This window comes from Trichoderma gamsii (genome assembly GCF_001481775.2).
Source record: "Trichoderma gamsii strain T6085 chromosome Unknown Scaffold_16.2, whole genome shotgun sequence".
In the NCBI taxonomy this organism is placed as follows: Eukaryota; Fungi; Ascomycota; class Sordariomycetes; order Hypocreales; family Hypocreaceae; genus Trichoderma; species Trichoderma gamsii.
The window spans coordinates 170,608-185,554 of NW_020171353.1; the positions used below are offsets into that span (position 1 = coordinate 170,608).

At 50.4% G+C, this 14,947-nt stretch overlaps 5 protein-coding genes across 5 annotated transcripts; 3 read left to right on the forward strand and 2 right to left on the reverse strand.

The window, feature by feature from the left end:
- Positions 1 to 595: 595 nt before the first annotated feature.
- On the forward strand, positions 596 to 1,924 carry TGAM01_v205216 (threonine dehydratase; the record flags this gene model as incomplete). The annotated part of the gene is made up of 3 exons (XM_024549597.1): positions 596 to 935; positions 980 to 1,027; positions 1,074 to 1,924. The coding sequence occupies 3 exons, from the start codon at positions 596 to 598 to the stop codon at positions 1,922 to 1,924; spliced, it is 1,239 nt and encodes a 412-aa protein (XP_024405630.1).
- Positions 1,925 to 2,062: 138 nt separating this feature from the next.
- Positions 2,063 to 3,927, reverse strand: TGAM01_v205215 (hypothetical protein; the record flags this gene model as incomplete). The annotated part of the gene is made up of 3 exons (XM_018803394.1): positions 2,063 to 2,323; positions 2,383 to 3,431; positions 3,486 to 3,927. The coding sequence occupies 3 exons, from the start codon at positions 3,925 to 3,927 to the stop codon at positions 2,063 to 2,065; spliced, it is 1,752 nt and encodes a 583-aa protein (XP_018663432.1).
- Positions 3,928 to 7,000: 3,073 nt separating this feature from the next.
- TGAM01_v205217 (gamma-glutamyl phosphate reductase) lies at positions 7,001 to 8,584 on the forward strand (the record flags this gene model as incomplete). Its single annotated transcript, XM_018803393.1, has 3 exons — positions 7,001 to 7,301; positions 7,478 to 7,639; positions 7,698 to 8,584. The coding sequence occupies 3 exons, from the start codon at positions 7,001 to 7,003 to the stop codon at positions 8,582 to 8,584; spliced, it is 1,350 nt and encodes a 449-aa protein (XP_018663431.1).
- Positions 8,585 to 12,374: 3,790 nt separating this feature from the next.
- Positions 12,375 to 13,206, forward strand: TGAM01_v205218 (hypothetical protein; the record flags this gene model as incomplete). The annotated part of the gene is made up of 2 exons (XM_018803392.1): positions 12,375 to 12,635; positions 12,691 to 13,206. 2 exons carry the CDS (start codon positions 12,375 to 12,377, stop codon positions 13,204 to 13,206), a joined length of 777 nt encoding a protein of 258 aa, XP_018663430.1.
- A 601-nt stretch (positions 13,207 to 13,807) lies between these two features.
- Positions 13,808 to 14,389, reverse strand: TGAM01_v205219 (hypothetical protein; the record flags this gene model as incomplete). The annotated part of the gene is made up of 1 exon (XM_018803391.1): positions 13,808 to 14,389. The coding sequence occupies one exon, from the start codon at positions 14,387 to 14,389 to the stop codon at positions 13,808 to 13,810; it is 582 nt and encodes a 193-aa protein (XP_018663429.1).
- Between the last annotated feature and the right edge of the window lie 558 nt (positions 14,390 to 14,947).

Genomic DNA, 14,947 nt, shown 5'->3' on the forward strand with positions numbered 1-14,947 from the left:
AGAGGCAATAAGAGATTGAAAGATTGATTCGCAAATTCCCATAGGATGGTGTCCCTGTCTCACCTCGAGGCCAGTACTTGACAGGTAGGGTTGTAGCCGTGTTATTGTGAGAGCTAACATGTCATTGGTGCAGAATTTCAACATGAACGTTGGAACGAGTATCGAATAGGAACCTTGGCGAGGCCAAGACTCAAAACTGTCCGTTAGTCTCGGTGATCATATAATCATGAATTTCAAAACGGCCAATGAATGTGCCAAGAAGAATCAGAATTGTAGAAGCAAAAGTCTGGGGAGAGACTTCTAGAATTGTTGTGCCGTCGCTCTTACCCTGGAATCTGTCCACTAATTTTAGCGGGCGGGGATTTCCCCACGCCTTTTGATCACTGGAAAGGCGGCACGTTTTGACGCCATCGAGGAGAAGTGCTGATAGAATAATCGGCTTGTCAAGGCAGCAGCTTGTCAAGGCAGCAGCTTGTCGAAAGTGTCCTTAAAAGAGTGAAAGTATCTCTTCTTGTTTGGTTGTGAAACCGAGAGTTGAAAAGGGCAAAAAGAACCAGGCTCCAAGCAAAGGCCCAGCAAAGAACAAGCAGCAACAATGGCCGCATTATCGACAACCCTCCCCTTGAACCGTGACTCCGTCTGCTCGGCGCACAAGGTTGTCAAGAATCATGTCCATCGCACGCCTGTGGTGACCAATCAGACGCTTTCCGAGCTGGCTTCGACGCCCACGACCGTTGAGAATCTCAAGGACACGAGATTCGCCGGCAGGACGCCCGCGAAGCCTGTGCTGAGACTGTGGTTCAAGTGCGAGAACTTGCAGCGCATCGGGGCCTTCAAAGTGCGCGGGGCCTTTTATGCGCTGCACAAGCTGTCAGAGGAGCCGGGATGGCTGGAGGGAGGAGGAAAGGAAAAGGGCGTTGTGACGCATAGCTCTGGTAAGATGGTGCTTTACTTCATGACATTTGCAATGTGTGAGAAGGGGGGGAAGAGAAGCTCAAGATCAAGATTCTCTTGTATCCCGTTCACGGTCTTGTCTAATAGATGGCTCAACGGCTGCTAATGTGAATCTGCAGGCAACCATGCTCAGGCCCTGGCTCTCGCAGCCCGAGAAAACGGCATCAAGGCTCACATCGTCATGCCTGAAATCTCCATCCCTGCGAAAATCAACGCCACCAAAGGCTATGGCGCCAACGTCATCTTCAGCGGCAGCACGAGTGTCGAGCGTGAGGCCGTCACCGAAAAGGTTGTTGCCGAAACCGGTGCGCGGCTGGTCCCTCCCTATGATCACCCTGATATTATGCTTGGCCAGGGGACCCTCGGACTCGAGCTCCAAGACCAAGTAGAGAGCAGCATTGCATCTCAGGTTAACCCAGCTGGACAAGCCCTGAGGGGCGTGTATGCCGCTGCAGCAAACAAGACCAAGGGAAATAAAGAAGGACTGGATGCCATCATCACTCCATGTGGTGGCGGCGGTATGCTCTCCGGCGTGGCACTCAGCTGCGAAGGCACTGGTATCAAGGTCTTTGGCGCCGAGCCGTCACATCAAGGAGCCGACGATGCTAAGCGAGGATACGAATCAGGCGAACGCATCCCCACCGTGTCGTCTCTCACTGTGGCTGATGGACTGAGAACACCCGTGGGTGTGCATCCTTGGAGCGTCATCTTCGAGCGGCGTCTAGTAAGTGGCATGTACAGCGTGACGGATGAAGAGATTTTGAAGACCATGAAGCTCGTGTATGAGCGGATGAAGATGGTGGTCGAACCGAGCGCATGCGTTCCGCTGGCGGTTGCGCTGTTTGATGAAGACTTTAGAAGCCTTGTGGAGAAGGAGGCTGGCGAAGAGGGATGGGACTTGGGGCTTGTGTTCAGCGGCGGAAATGTCGCTGTTGATGCGCTCGGCAAGCTGCTGGCAGGAGAAAAGTGAATAGGGAGAGCGAAGTATAGATTATCAGACATTGTTTCACGCTTAGCGAATCATGTAGATGTTTAGATCAAGAATACTTATACTTTGGCCAAAACGTCTATAAAAAGTCACACAACATATTAGGGTATCATCAAATCATTACATATCCTTCATCGCCTCGTCCATGTCTTTCCTCCACCGAGCGGCATTTCTCCTCAATGTCCAAATGCCAATATAGCCAGCAACCATACAAAACAAAGAGACTGTTGTAAATACCCAGCCTACACCTATGGCGTTGATCCATGGAGCTGCAACGATGACGCCGACGCAACTGAGGATGTTGCGAACAAAATTGTTGACGGCAACGCCAGCGGAACTCTTCTTGCGGACAAATTCCGTGAGCATGGTGGTGGCAGCAGACTGTTTTATAATTAGTCATGTGCAATATGTCAAAGAAGTATGGAGATTAGAAGGCTTACAAAAACAAGCATAGATGCAGCTCCGAAAATGAAGCTGCCAATAGCAGGAACGATGAAGATGACTCCATAGTTGAGTGTCCATCCGTATATCAGCAACCCGATGGGATACATGGTGTTAGCCAGCCACATGTTCTCCCTGAAGCGGTCCTCGGGCAAGAAAATGAGTTTGCCGTTTTCGTCATAGCGATTTGCCTTGATGGCTTGCTGGGTCATGATTCTGTCAATCCATCTGCCGCCAAAGATGGAGGCGATAAAGTAGCCCAGGCCAGCGGGGAGGTAGAGCAGACCAACAATGATCTGGCTGTAGTTGTAAGGGGGCTGAGAGAACTTTTGCTGGATGGAAATGTTGGAGATGAATAGCGCTCCAAAGGCGATTGCGGCGGTGAAGACGGTGATGAAGACGGGAGGGAAGCGGAGGAAGAGCAGCACGCTGAGGGGGTCGAGGAAGATGCGCTTGGCGCTTGCAGCCAGTTTCTTGGTCTGAACTTTGGCGGATTCTCTGGTCGTCATGCGGCGGATAGATTCAGCAGTTGGTTCAGTGTCAGCGATGGCCTCTTCCTGCTTCTTCCGTGCCAGCGTCTCAGGCAAAAGGAAGATTAGCATGGCCAAGATAACAAGTCCGTAGATGGCGAGGAACCACATCGTAGCCTTCCAGCCAAACGCCTGGGCTAAGGCTCCTCCCACAATGGGCGCAATCAGGGGTGCAAGCAGCGGCCCGAGATAGAAGATGCCCATGGCACGGCCGCGCTCGTGCGATTCCCAGATGTCGGCAATGGTGCCGGCGCCGACGGCTTGCACGGAGGCGGAGGCGCCGCCGGTGAAGATGCGGAAGACGATGAGCATGGCGATGTTGGTGGAGACGGCGGAGACGATGGCGAAGATGAGGAAGAGAGTGAAGGAAATGATGTAGATGGAGCGGCGGCCGAATTGCTCGGAGAAGGAGGACCACCAGAGGGGGAAGATGGACATGGAGATCATGTAGAGGGCGACGGAAAGGTTGGCGATGTCTTCGGTGGTGTTGAGTTTTCTCGTCATTTCAGGAAGAGCGGCTGTGAGTTGTTAGCAGGGAGGTATGAACCGGTGTAAGTGAGTGTTATGCATACGATAAAAGATGGAAGAGCCCAGCGGAGCAGCCGCAGTAGCAAGAGCAATAGTCAAGGTGATGCCCCATTTAGTCGAGTTCTTGTACTCATACGGACTCTCAGCTTCAGGAACAACGGAAAATCGACTCAGTAACCCGCGTCGCTGAGAGCGAGGAACAATGTTGAGAGTCTTGGAACGGGTGGTTGAAGCTCGGGATCGCGACCGGGCAGCTTCCTGTTCCGTTGCTGGGGCTTGCGCTGCTGTGGCAAGGCTGATTGTTGGTACCAGAGAGTCATGGTGTAGTTCTGAGTCGTTTTCAGTGATGTGCTCGCGTGCAGTCTTCTTTTCGTCGCTGCCGTGCTCGTCTGAGTGTGCGGTGGTGATGGTGTCGTTGGAGGAGTGGATTGATGGAGTAGGGGACGTTGAGCCATCGGCCTTTTCTGGATCAGGAGTTGAAGACATTTCGTATAAGTCTTTTCAATAAAAAATAAGAGAAGAGTAAGTATTATGAGATGTATGAAATGTGGTGCAATTGAGATGGCATGAGGTGACGGCTTATAAAATGAGTCCTAGTTTAGTCGGCGATATGAGAGAGTGGGCACAATCAGATGAGTAGTCGTCTATTTCTCCCAATATGGCATCATAAAATAAAATCATCAATATGTAGCACGAATCAAAGTAAACAAAATAAAGATTCCCGCTCAAGTAGCCTCGTAGCCATGCATCATCAAACACACACTCAAAGAAGAAAGAGAAAAAAGAACCAAAAAGGCGGGATGATAAGGAGAATAAATAAACACAGGGGGTTCCTACTTGAAGGCCAACACACAGCCATGTCGCCCTCTTTAAAAATCCTTTTTCTTCGATCCCACCCACTACCATGTCGATTCCCACTTGTTTTGCTGTAGGAAATTTTGCCATTCTCCGTAGAAAAGGTGGGCCGAATCGGATACGCGCGCCGGCACAGATTCCACGGCCGAGGTCCGCGACTCGGCAACCCACCGGGAGGTGAAGCCTTGTTATTATTGCAAGGTACATGTATCTATTACTGTTACATTTGTCATCTTTTCCACAATTTTGTTCTTTTGTGAAATACTTGAAATGGCATATGATCTGACCATATACTCTACAGTAATGAACTTTTTTTTTATTTTTTGTTTTCTGCAGCAATACAATGCATACATCAGAATATCTGCAGCTCCCCTCTACAAGAAGCACATCCACACCTCCATCGTAGCCACGCAGGGGCGCGGCCTTAGCCTTGCCGGGTGGGAATTAGCCGGACAGAGTATCGCGCAGAATTTTAACAAGAAATACAAGCAAAAAGAGGGCGCCTGGAGGAGTGGGGCTCGGGCATGGGAGGCTGACGGGATACACCAAATCGAGAACGGCGGCGTAGTTAGTCATAGTAGCATTTGGGGTAAATTCCCGAAATCGGGGTAAGTATGGCTGAGAAAGTTGGGGCATATTGGCTTGGTTTATTGAGGTTATTGATCTTGAGTGGGAAATTGGGCCAATGAGAGAATAGATGGCGATGGATCGGGCGTTGAATGCTTCATCGTCGCATGCTCGTACCCATTGGATTATAATTTAGTGTACCTTGAAAGGCGCTATCAATGTAGGCGGTTCATGTAGGCTATTACTCGAGGAAAGTGATGTAACAGCGTGTGTGATATCGGCATTCGATTCATGTAGCCACTGCATACAGCCTTTTTGTTACGTCTTATTTGCCTACCTTTCACCTCTTGAATCAGTAATCAGTATAGTAGCATATGCCTTACCCCAATATGGCCTCAGGTATAGCCTAACGAGATCAGCTGCTGTCCGACTTATCGAAGCAACGATCTATAAAACTTCACATCCGATTATCCGAATCCTTTAGCAAATGCCGTGTCATGTGGTGACTTGCTTGCGCAAGTTTTGGCGGCTCATGTGCGCCGAGAGCCCATCAAGGTGCTATCACCGAATCTCGTCGGAGGCCGAGGTGACATCGCGAGGTACTATGCAGAGATGAATCCTCCAAACTCACCAGTCTTATACTCATTGATAATATCATTTCTTTTGCCACTTTATTATACTTATTCTTACGTTGAAACCGAACGATTGGTTACTCTTTCCGCTTACAAGGCCAAGGCTACTCGTAGTAGAATCTTCTCTATATGCGATGCGCCGCCTCAGCGTCTGGCTGCCATAGATAACTCATCTAGAGATGTACAGGGAAAGTCTCATATAGAGGTATAAACTTATAAAGAATTTCTAATTTTTTTTGTGCTTCCCGCTCTGTCTCCTTTGGACGCTCCTTGAAGCGTCTGCAAACAGCATGGTCAAGATATATATTGCCCGTATGTAATCAGTGTATAATTGATTCGTTTTAGCAGTATCCTAGTCTAGAGTCCTATTATGAGATGTATAGAGTAACACTCATATCAATAGTCTCAACGAACTGTGATTCAAGATGAGAATTCGCGGATTTCTTAGCGGTGGCAAAGGATACGTTGCTTGCGAGATTTAGGCGAAAGGATTTGACAAATATGGATTATGAATAGCTTGAAGTTACTTGAATCATTCTCTGAGATGGCTATACAGTCCGATGAACAGTCGCATATCTCGCTTAGCACGCGACTCTAGTTGGCATCCATGTATTGTAATTCTGCTTTGCCGGAACTTTCCATCAGGAGCTTCTAATGGCTCTCAGTTGACCAAGATAATGGTACCATTTAGTTGAAATTGAAATGGAATGACAAAATGAGTGAATTACTTCTAGAATACAAGATATCTTGAAATGACGTTGTAGCTGCCTATCCAGATGTTGACGTGGTTTGCATCGGATGCTGGAAATCCAAGGCGCAAAAGACACTATCGAAGCCTTGATCTCATTGATCGATGAAATCACCTTTTTTCTTGTAATTTCTCTAAACCTCTCTAATTTGTTCTCTATTTTGAGCCCCTCGCTTGTGTCCAACCACCACATCTTTTAGCCAGCTTTCATCTGTGACTGCTTGGCTATGCTCACCCAAGGACAGTATAGTTATTATACCACTGTAGAGCGCTTCAGACTAGACTTTATATTACAGTTTCTCATCACTACAGACAGGAAAAGCATCTTCTTTTTCTTTGCAAGCCCGTAATAGTTCCGTGTGGATACCGCGGCTGGTCTCGATCTCATCATCGCTTAGTGTTGCGCCAGAGTATACGAGCAGAGTCCAAAGCAAAAACTAATTTTTTGAACTTGGTCACTGATACAAAATTTGTTTATTTGATTATCCTGTCAAATTCATTTGTTATACGTGTTTACTGCTATAGAAGAGGATGAATTTAAGAGCAGCCCAGCATTGCGCCGCTTCCGGTGACAGGTCGCCACAGCGATTACCACATCAGGCAATACGTGGGCCCCGCATCGGAGTCTGACAAAATCAGATCTGACTTACTCATCCCAGATGCAAACCTCATCTCATCTCGCCTCATCGCTCACGAATTCCATACTCAACAGCACATCCCCAGATTAAACACGATATATAGGGTACAAAAGGGAATCATGTCTCTCACAAACGACTCGCCAGAGGTCGCCGCCGCCGCCGCCAAGACGGCCTCCTTCACTCTGGCCTCGCTGCCGGCATCGGCTCGCAACGAGGCCCTCGAGGCCATCCACGCGGCTCTCACAGCGTCCAAGGACGAGATCCTGGCAGCGAATGCGCGCGATCTGGAGCTTGCGCAGAAAGCGGCCGCGGATGGGATGCTGTCACAGGCGCTCGTGTCGAGGCTGGATCTGGGCAAGAAGGGCAAGTTTGAGGATATGTTGCAGGGGATATTGGATGTGAGGGACTTGGAAGATCCTGGTACGTGGCGCAATCTTTGCTATCATCGTGCAATGATTCACATATCCTACTTTTCGTCTTTTAATGCTTCGCATTTGGTCATTTGATGGACCGCCACCATGAGCGAGATTTTCCCCACAGACGTGATAAAACTTAGATATCAGATCAGGCAAGCTGACAGTCATCATCGTCACTAGTGGGCAAGGTCTCACTACGGACAAAGCTCGACGACAACCTCAACCTGGAGCGGGTTTCATGCCCGATTGGCGTCCTTCTCATCATCTTCGAGGCGCGCCCTGAAGTCATTGCCAACATTGCCAGTCTGGCAATCAAGTCCGGCAATGCTGCCATTCTCAAGGGTAAGCTTTTCGCGTCATCTTAACTTCTTCCAGGCCTGATATACTAATCATTCCACAGGAGGCAAGGAGTCTACAGAATCCTTCATCGCCATCTCAAAAGTCATCTCCTCTGCTCTCTCCACAACTCAGGTCCCCAACTCAGCCATCCAACTCGTCATCACTCGCGACGCCATTCTCCAGCTTCTCAGCCAGGATCGCAGCATTGATCTTGTCATCCCCCGCGGCTCAAACGAGCTTGTCCGGTACATCAAGGAAAACACAAAGATCCCCGTCTTGGGCCACGCAGACGGCCTCTGCAGCATCTATCTCACAGCCTCCGCCGACAAGGAGAAGGCTGCTGTTGCCATTGTCGACTCCAAGACCAGCTACCCAGCTGCGTGCAACAGCGTAGAAACCCTCCTTGTCCAGGACAAAGCCCTCGATACCATCTTCCCCAGCGTGGCTGCTGCACTGGCTCAGAAAGGCGTGACTCTCCGCGTTGACGCCACCAGCAAAGCCGCCCTCGCAGCTGCATCCACCGCGTTCCCAGACGGCACTGTTGTAGATGCCACCCCAGAAGACTTTGATACAGAACACCTTTCCCTGACACTGGCCGTCAAGACAGTATCTTCCGTCGAGGAAGCCATTCTCCACATCAACACCCACGGCTCTCACCACACAGACTCCATCTTCACCTCGGACGGAGCCGAGGCCGAACACTTTATGAATCAGGTAGACTCAGCCGGTGTGTACTGGAACGCCTCAACCCGTCTGGCGGACGGCATGCGCTACGGCTTTGGAACCGAAGTCGGCATCAGCACCAACAAGATCCACTCTCGGGGACCGGTGGGCCTGGACGGTCTGACAATTTACAAGTACAAGATAAGGGGAGACTATCAGCCGACGGCGCAGTATGGCGAGGGCGAGGGAAAGAGACCATGGAAGCATGAGCGGTTGGCTTTTTAAAGAGAAGAGGGTGACCGCTTGGGAGCTAGGCGGGGAGCATTCAGAAGCGAAGAGCACACGCGCAAAAAAAAGTGTTTAATGCATAAAAGGCGTAAGGCTGCGATAAATCCAAAATTAAAAAGGATATCTGACAACTCCCCCAGACGACAACGTGCTATTACGAGGTTTATTTGTTTATTTGTTTTGTCTTTCCCATCACCATGCGTAGATCGCAGTGAAGCAGATCGATATCGATTGCTGCGGAGAAAAATCTCCTTGACAAGGGGAGTAAGACCTGCATACGGGGTAATGGTAATGCCCCCTTTTACGAGCATATCGACTAGCACCACGACTCAACCTCACTTGGGAAAGAGGATTAGGAAAAGACACTAATATGGCGTAGAAGAGCAATGACCAAGCTGCAATACTAGTGATAGTATAAGGAGTATGTACTGTACATGTGCGAGTAGCTTGCGGCGACGGCGATATCCCGAGTTGCTGCTTTGCGGTCGGAATAGGATATCGGTGTGCATGGTGCCCCATGTGTATGGGGGTTTTACTCCTAATACTGGCATCTGTTGAAAAGTACTGATACTTTGTACGATGTAGAATCTGCCCAACTCTCTCATGGCGCCTTGAACACGATTCAAGCCAAAGTGTGTGATTTGGGATGATTCGTCTGGTGATGTCTCGTCTTGTCGGCCCATTATACTGAATACCGACCGACCTTCTCCAAGCGTCGCAGAAGGATTGTCAGATCTGCGCCTTTGCCATTTCTAGTGCCGACAATCTTCTCGGCAGTCGCGTATAAGACCAAAAAAAAAAAAAAACAGAATCTATAAAAAACCACACAGAGTAACATCGCATCAAAGCTTGCATTACATGCCGTGAGATATTGTTACGATGTAGCATTCTGTCAAGCACATCTATTTCTTCTCTCCCTTTGATGCTACCATACGGGGGGCACTCGGGCACCAGCAACCAGAATCCTGAGGTACCGCTACATCGCAGCAGCCATCTACACCCCGCCTTTTGGCAGGTACTGCTACTGCTGCCGCTGCCGAGTCGAGCCCAAAAGCCTAGAGGCTCACCTCAATCTAAATGCCTGCCTAGCCCAACCAATCGTGCCCCCTATTATTTTTGGAATACGAGGGTCGAGAGGCCTGGCCGCTTTGTCAAAAAGCTTTCACCTGACTATTCTAGCTGTGATCATCGTATTTTTTTTTGTTTCGCTTAAGCGATAGGCAATGTTCCTCTCTGTGTCTGAGCTAACGTGCCCTTTTGCTTCGGAATGTCTTGCCTTGGGTCTTTGTTCCTGTGTGATTAAATGTCTTGCACAGACGAACGAGAGACACTAGAAGCCTCTTTTGACTTCCCGCAAAAGGGAGTGGACCCTGACTTTGTGATATCACACCGCATCACCGCCTCTTGGCGGCCCGTCCCAAAGGAGATCCCGCGTGTTGTAGCTATCATGCTTCTGAAGCCAAGAGGAAGAAGAAAAGAAAGAAAAGAAAAGCCCACCTGATGTAGCTTACTAGGCAGATACCTTACCTACTCATGCCTCTGCAGCAAAGCTCGCTGCCAGCAATTCGCAAAACATTCATTCAATGCAAGCCGAGAAACAAGACAGACGGCGCCATGTCGGAGAAAATAAGCGGGATCCATGCGGCCGCCCCTCCATCAAAGCAATACGCTGGCCGCCTCAGAAAGACGAGCTGCCAGTGAAGCCTTTGCAGAGTTGGGAAGGCGGTTAAACCGTGAATCTCACTACGAAGGAACGTGGTTATGACGCTGTTGCGATTTATGGCCTGGGGTCAAGGCCGCTGTGGATTATTTATTCGACCCCATGGAGCAATCAACGTGTGACATGTAAGTGTACATTTGACATTGACTTGTTCTTTATTCGCATGGGTAGTTGCCTGTCCTGTTCTGAAGTGTCTGCCTGTATCGGGAATCGAACTTGACAAGCATTAGCATCCGATCACAGCAAGGAAGACCATGTGACTGAGTAAAAAATTTCTTTTGTTTTTCCCTACTTGCATGAGGCCTCAAAGCTGGCTCCCTCGTTGAGCACAGCACGCTATTGATTACAATACGAGGGGCACCTTTTTTGGGTCGGGACCTGCATTCATTCATTCTGCCTGTGTCGCCACCAACACAGCGCGTGGCTTGGCTTCCGTAGTAATGGGCGCGGCACAAAAGAAGGCGACATCTTTTTTTGGAAACAAATAGCTCTCTGCCTATTGTCTGCGATGTCGTCACCGTTCGTCAAACAACGCTACCCTGATTTCGATGGTGATAATGAGCTTTTTTCTGTTTTTCAGTTTTCCTTATCCTATTTTTTGCTTCTTCGACCTTGATTTTTTGCCATCGCGTGGGACACGGTGCCACAGCACTGTGCGCTTTCGGCCATGATCTACGCTTGGCGCGGGAATTTTGGCGGGTAAAATGGATATAGGCACTGCTGCGAATGCGCACTGTGGTCGCGGCGAAACGTTGCAGTGCAAGCTGGGCAGGTCCCCATACCTCGAGCCATAACCGGGGCGCATTGTGAGCTATGACGTTGATGTCCGCCAATGACAGCCTGGAGCTGCTGTCAGCCTGCCAAAAGGGGATTAGGCCGCTGCAACTCCAGCCCCCGTCCGCCAAAAGCAGACCAGCAGAACAACTTCGGGGAAAAAGCGCTGGCTGCTGCCCACTAGCCACACCTGATGCTGTCCTTTCAGCGAATCGAAGGCCGGCAAAGCTCGTATTGCGTAGTCTCGCCGTTTATTTTTCTCTGCATTTTTTTTGCCGATTTTCGTGTGGCGCTGGTGCTGCCCATGCGTTGCTGCTGCTGCTAGAGCCACAGCTTGTACGAGCCATTTGCTCATTGGCGCTCTTGTGTTATCGCTGGCAGAGGTCGAGCCACACGAGGCCACGCGGGTGGCTGGCGGAGTACCGGTACCTGCGCAGGACTTGCTAGCGGTGGACTGAGGCTCCATTCAGAGCTGCCAGCTGGGTATGGACGAGGTAGCGCTACTCAGCTGTCCGGGTGCTGGGGCCTGGTGGAACGACGAAAACAAGATCCCTGGCTAGCACCGTGAGAGTTGGGCTACAGCACTTTGCAAAGGTCTTTTGTGCGCTCATGCCATTGTACAGGCAGAGTGAAAAGATACAAGTCTTGAGAAGATCTGTGAAGAGCCGCTGTTGCTGTGCTGCTGCTACTGCTGATCTCGCCGTCTATGGAGAGACGCCAAGAGACTGCGGCCCGTGCTATGTATTGTATGGAGGGCGAGGGACAAATCTGTTTGTGTAAGCTAAAGCCATACGATACGGCGACCAGTACTGGTACCAGACCGGACTGTCGACGGGGCTAAAAGGGGAGACCTTGTCTCTGTACGGAGTCCACAGAGGAGCGCCCAATGTACAGGTACCAGTCCTGGTAGAGGTACCACAGCGTCCAGTCCCTGGCATCCCAACCCTGGCAAAAGTTGCCGCCTCCCTGCATGCGCCTTGTTTGGGTTGCTGGGAGCCAGAATCATCCACACGCTCGTATCATGGCCAGACGGTGTGCTGGACGGGCCATTCAGGTAGGTATATAACATCACGTCCTGTCCGCCGCACACCAGCTGGGCCTTCTGTTCTTGATCCCATCCCCAAGTAATATCAGAAACTACACTCGCTAGTAGCTCTCAGCTTGCGCTGTACTCTCGTTCAATCAGACAGCCACTTACACCAACAACCATCCGCCTAATATCTTAATTCCTTTCACCCTCACCACCTACTTATTAATATTATTATACAACAAACTCAAACAACAAAACTCAAAATGAAGACCGCCGCCATCATCCTCGCCGCCGCCGCCCTGGCCAGCGCCCAGGCTCCCCCCGAGGGCACCAACAAGGTCAACTGCGCCAAGCCCAACGCCAACTACTGCCTGTCTGGCGATATCATCATCCGCTGCGACGCCAACGGCCTGGGCACTGCGGGCCGCTGCTCCGACAACGTTGCCGGATACCCTCCTCTGGGCGGCGTTGCCGAGTGCTGGCAGAGCAGCAAGACCTCTGGTGATGCTGCTTGCCAGAAGAACGTATGTTGATTGCCTCTCATTCATACTCGATATCAAGATACTAACAAAACTCCAGTGCGTCGTCTACGCTCAGCCTGCTGCCTTCACTCTGCCCGCCTCTCAGTGCCAGCCCAGCGCCGTTGTCACCGCCACCGGCACCGGTACTCCCACCACCCTGGAGACGTCTGCCGTCACCTCTGCTCCTCAGACCTCTGCCCCTGCCGGCACTGACACCGTTGTCTACACCACCACCGTCGTCAACGGAACCGTCACCCTGACCGTTCCTTGCACCACCGCCGTGGCCACTTCCGTCACCGGAATTGTCATCCCTCCCCCGATTGTTCCCACCACTGCTGCGTCCAACTCTACCGTTGTGATCCCCCCCATCACCGTTGTTACTCCTCCCTCCGGCACTGGCGCTCCTCCTCCTCCTCCCGCCGGCGGCAACCAGACTGCTCCCGCCGGCTCCAACACTCCCGTCGGACCTACCACCACTGGCAGCACTCCCCCCGTCCCTACTGGCGGCGCTGTTGCCAACCGCGCTACCGGTGCTCTGGTCGCCATGGGTCTCGTCGCTGCTTACCTGCTGTAAGCGAGAGAAGGGCTAGCTTTATATATCCGTATATAAGCTTCCTCTCTGGAGTGTAACGCTTTAACGATGGGGGATTTCGGAGCATTTTCAATGAAACGTCTGGGACACAGACACACGAAGGGATAACGATCATTACAATTAATCTGGGACGACATTTGGAAACGTCAGCAACGTGTTTTTTGTTTTATTTTGCCATGCTTTCTTCTTTTCTCTGCGAAATGTTGTATATATAACGCGGTAGCAAGAAAGAAAAGTACTGAGCCAGGGGAAAAGAATGACGAGAGAGAGGATTATATATACCTTGGGAACGTTAATTTTGGGAGTTTGAGAGTTTTTTACACTTAGATACTAAAGTACCATATACCCCTCCTTTGCATGTGCGAAATCATGCCTTTAATGGAAACTTATCTTTACTTTTTAAATTGCTTCAATGATTTGTTGTTTCGTGAACGAATTGAGTGATGTTCATTATAACATTAACGCCGTTTACGCTATAAGTAAGATGTGCTGTCGGGCTAAAGCTAACAGACAAAATTTGGATATCAAAGTGAAAAAGAGACATTATGCTGTTGAGACAAAAGAAAAGAAAGAAGAGGGATAATCATCGGTGCAGCGCCCATTTCTTCGAATTCATCACCCACAGCTGTGGCGCCTCTCCCTTGCCCGTATAAACGTAGCTCAGATACAGCGCCCACCGAAACATGGCCTGCCGCAGCATCTCCTCCGTCAAGTCGTCAATGCCCACAGTCCGTCCAAAATTCCACGCCGCCAAGTCCTCCTCCATAGGCCCTGCATCGCTATCCTCCGAGTCTTCACTGTCGCTCCACGCTCCATTCACAGATGATACAGAAGAAGCTCTCGACGAACACGGGGATGTAGACGGACAGGCCGTTCCGCGCAGCGCCCTGTGCATGGCAAATAGAAAACTCTCCGCGACGGGAAGGTCCTTGGGGACGGAGCAGCCGGGGGACCAGATTGCCTTGGGCCGGCGGGTGAGGTCGGAGGCGATGCGCTCAATGGTGGATTTGGCGGTGATTGGGTCGATGAAGGTGGCGAGCGTGGAAAAGGTTGATTTGGCGAGGACGTCGTTGAAGGCGTGGCAGGTGAGGCGGGCGGATTTGTAGTCGGCGGCGGGGAGGTGGGTGAGGATTTGGGAGACGAGCTCGAAGGGGAGAGAGTCCATGGTGATGGTGTTGAGTTTGTGAATTTATTTGTATGTAGTCGCGTGTATGTAGATGCGTGTTATGAATGTGTGGTTGATTGATGGTCTTGTTTTGGCTTTTGGCTCAATTGATTATTGTAATTCGAGGTTGGGGTAATCAAATTGAACTCATAAACGTTATCAGGTTGGAAGTTTTATAACATGTAGTAGTGGATTGTGAACAGCAAGGAGACGACACAAGTCAATGCGTGCATGCATGTAATACGGAGCTGCAGAAAGTTGTCAAGGCTCAGCAGGAAGCAACCCTTGAACAACGCGGCTCCCCAGCTATTTATCACCAGGCAAGCATCATAAATAGAAACGTTAAAAATATGGGGGAAGTTGGACAAAAACCACGCCATCCAAACTAAACAGGAATAATGTGGTCAGATAATCAACTCCATGAGCTCCACGGCTATCTCGTGAGTGTCACCCTCAAGGTCGCCATCAAGGTGGCCAGACCCCCCCAGCAATGCCGGGTATCGATACCGGCGCAGATCCATCGTTGCGGAGAGGAGGGGGGGCGCATCGTCTCATTGT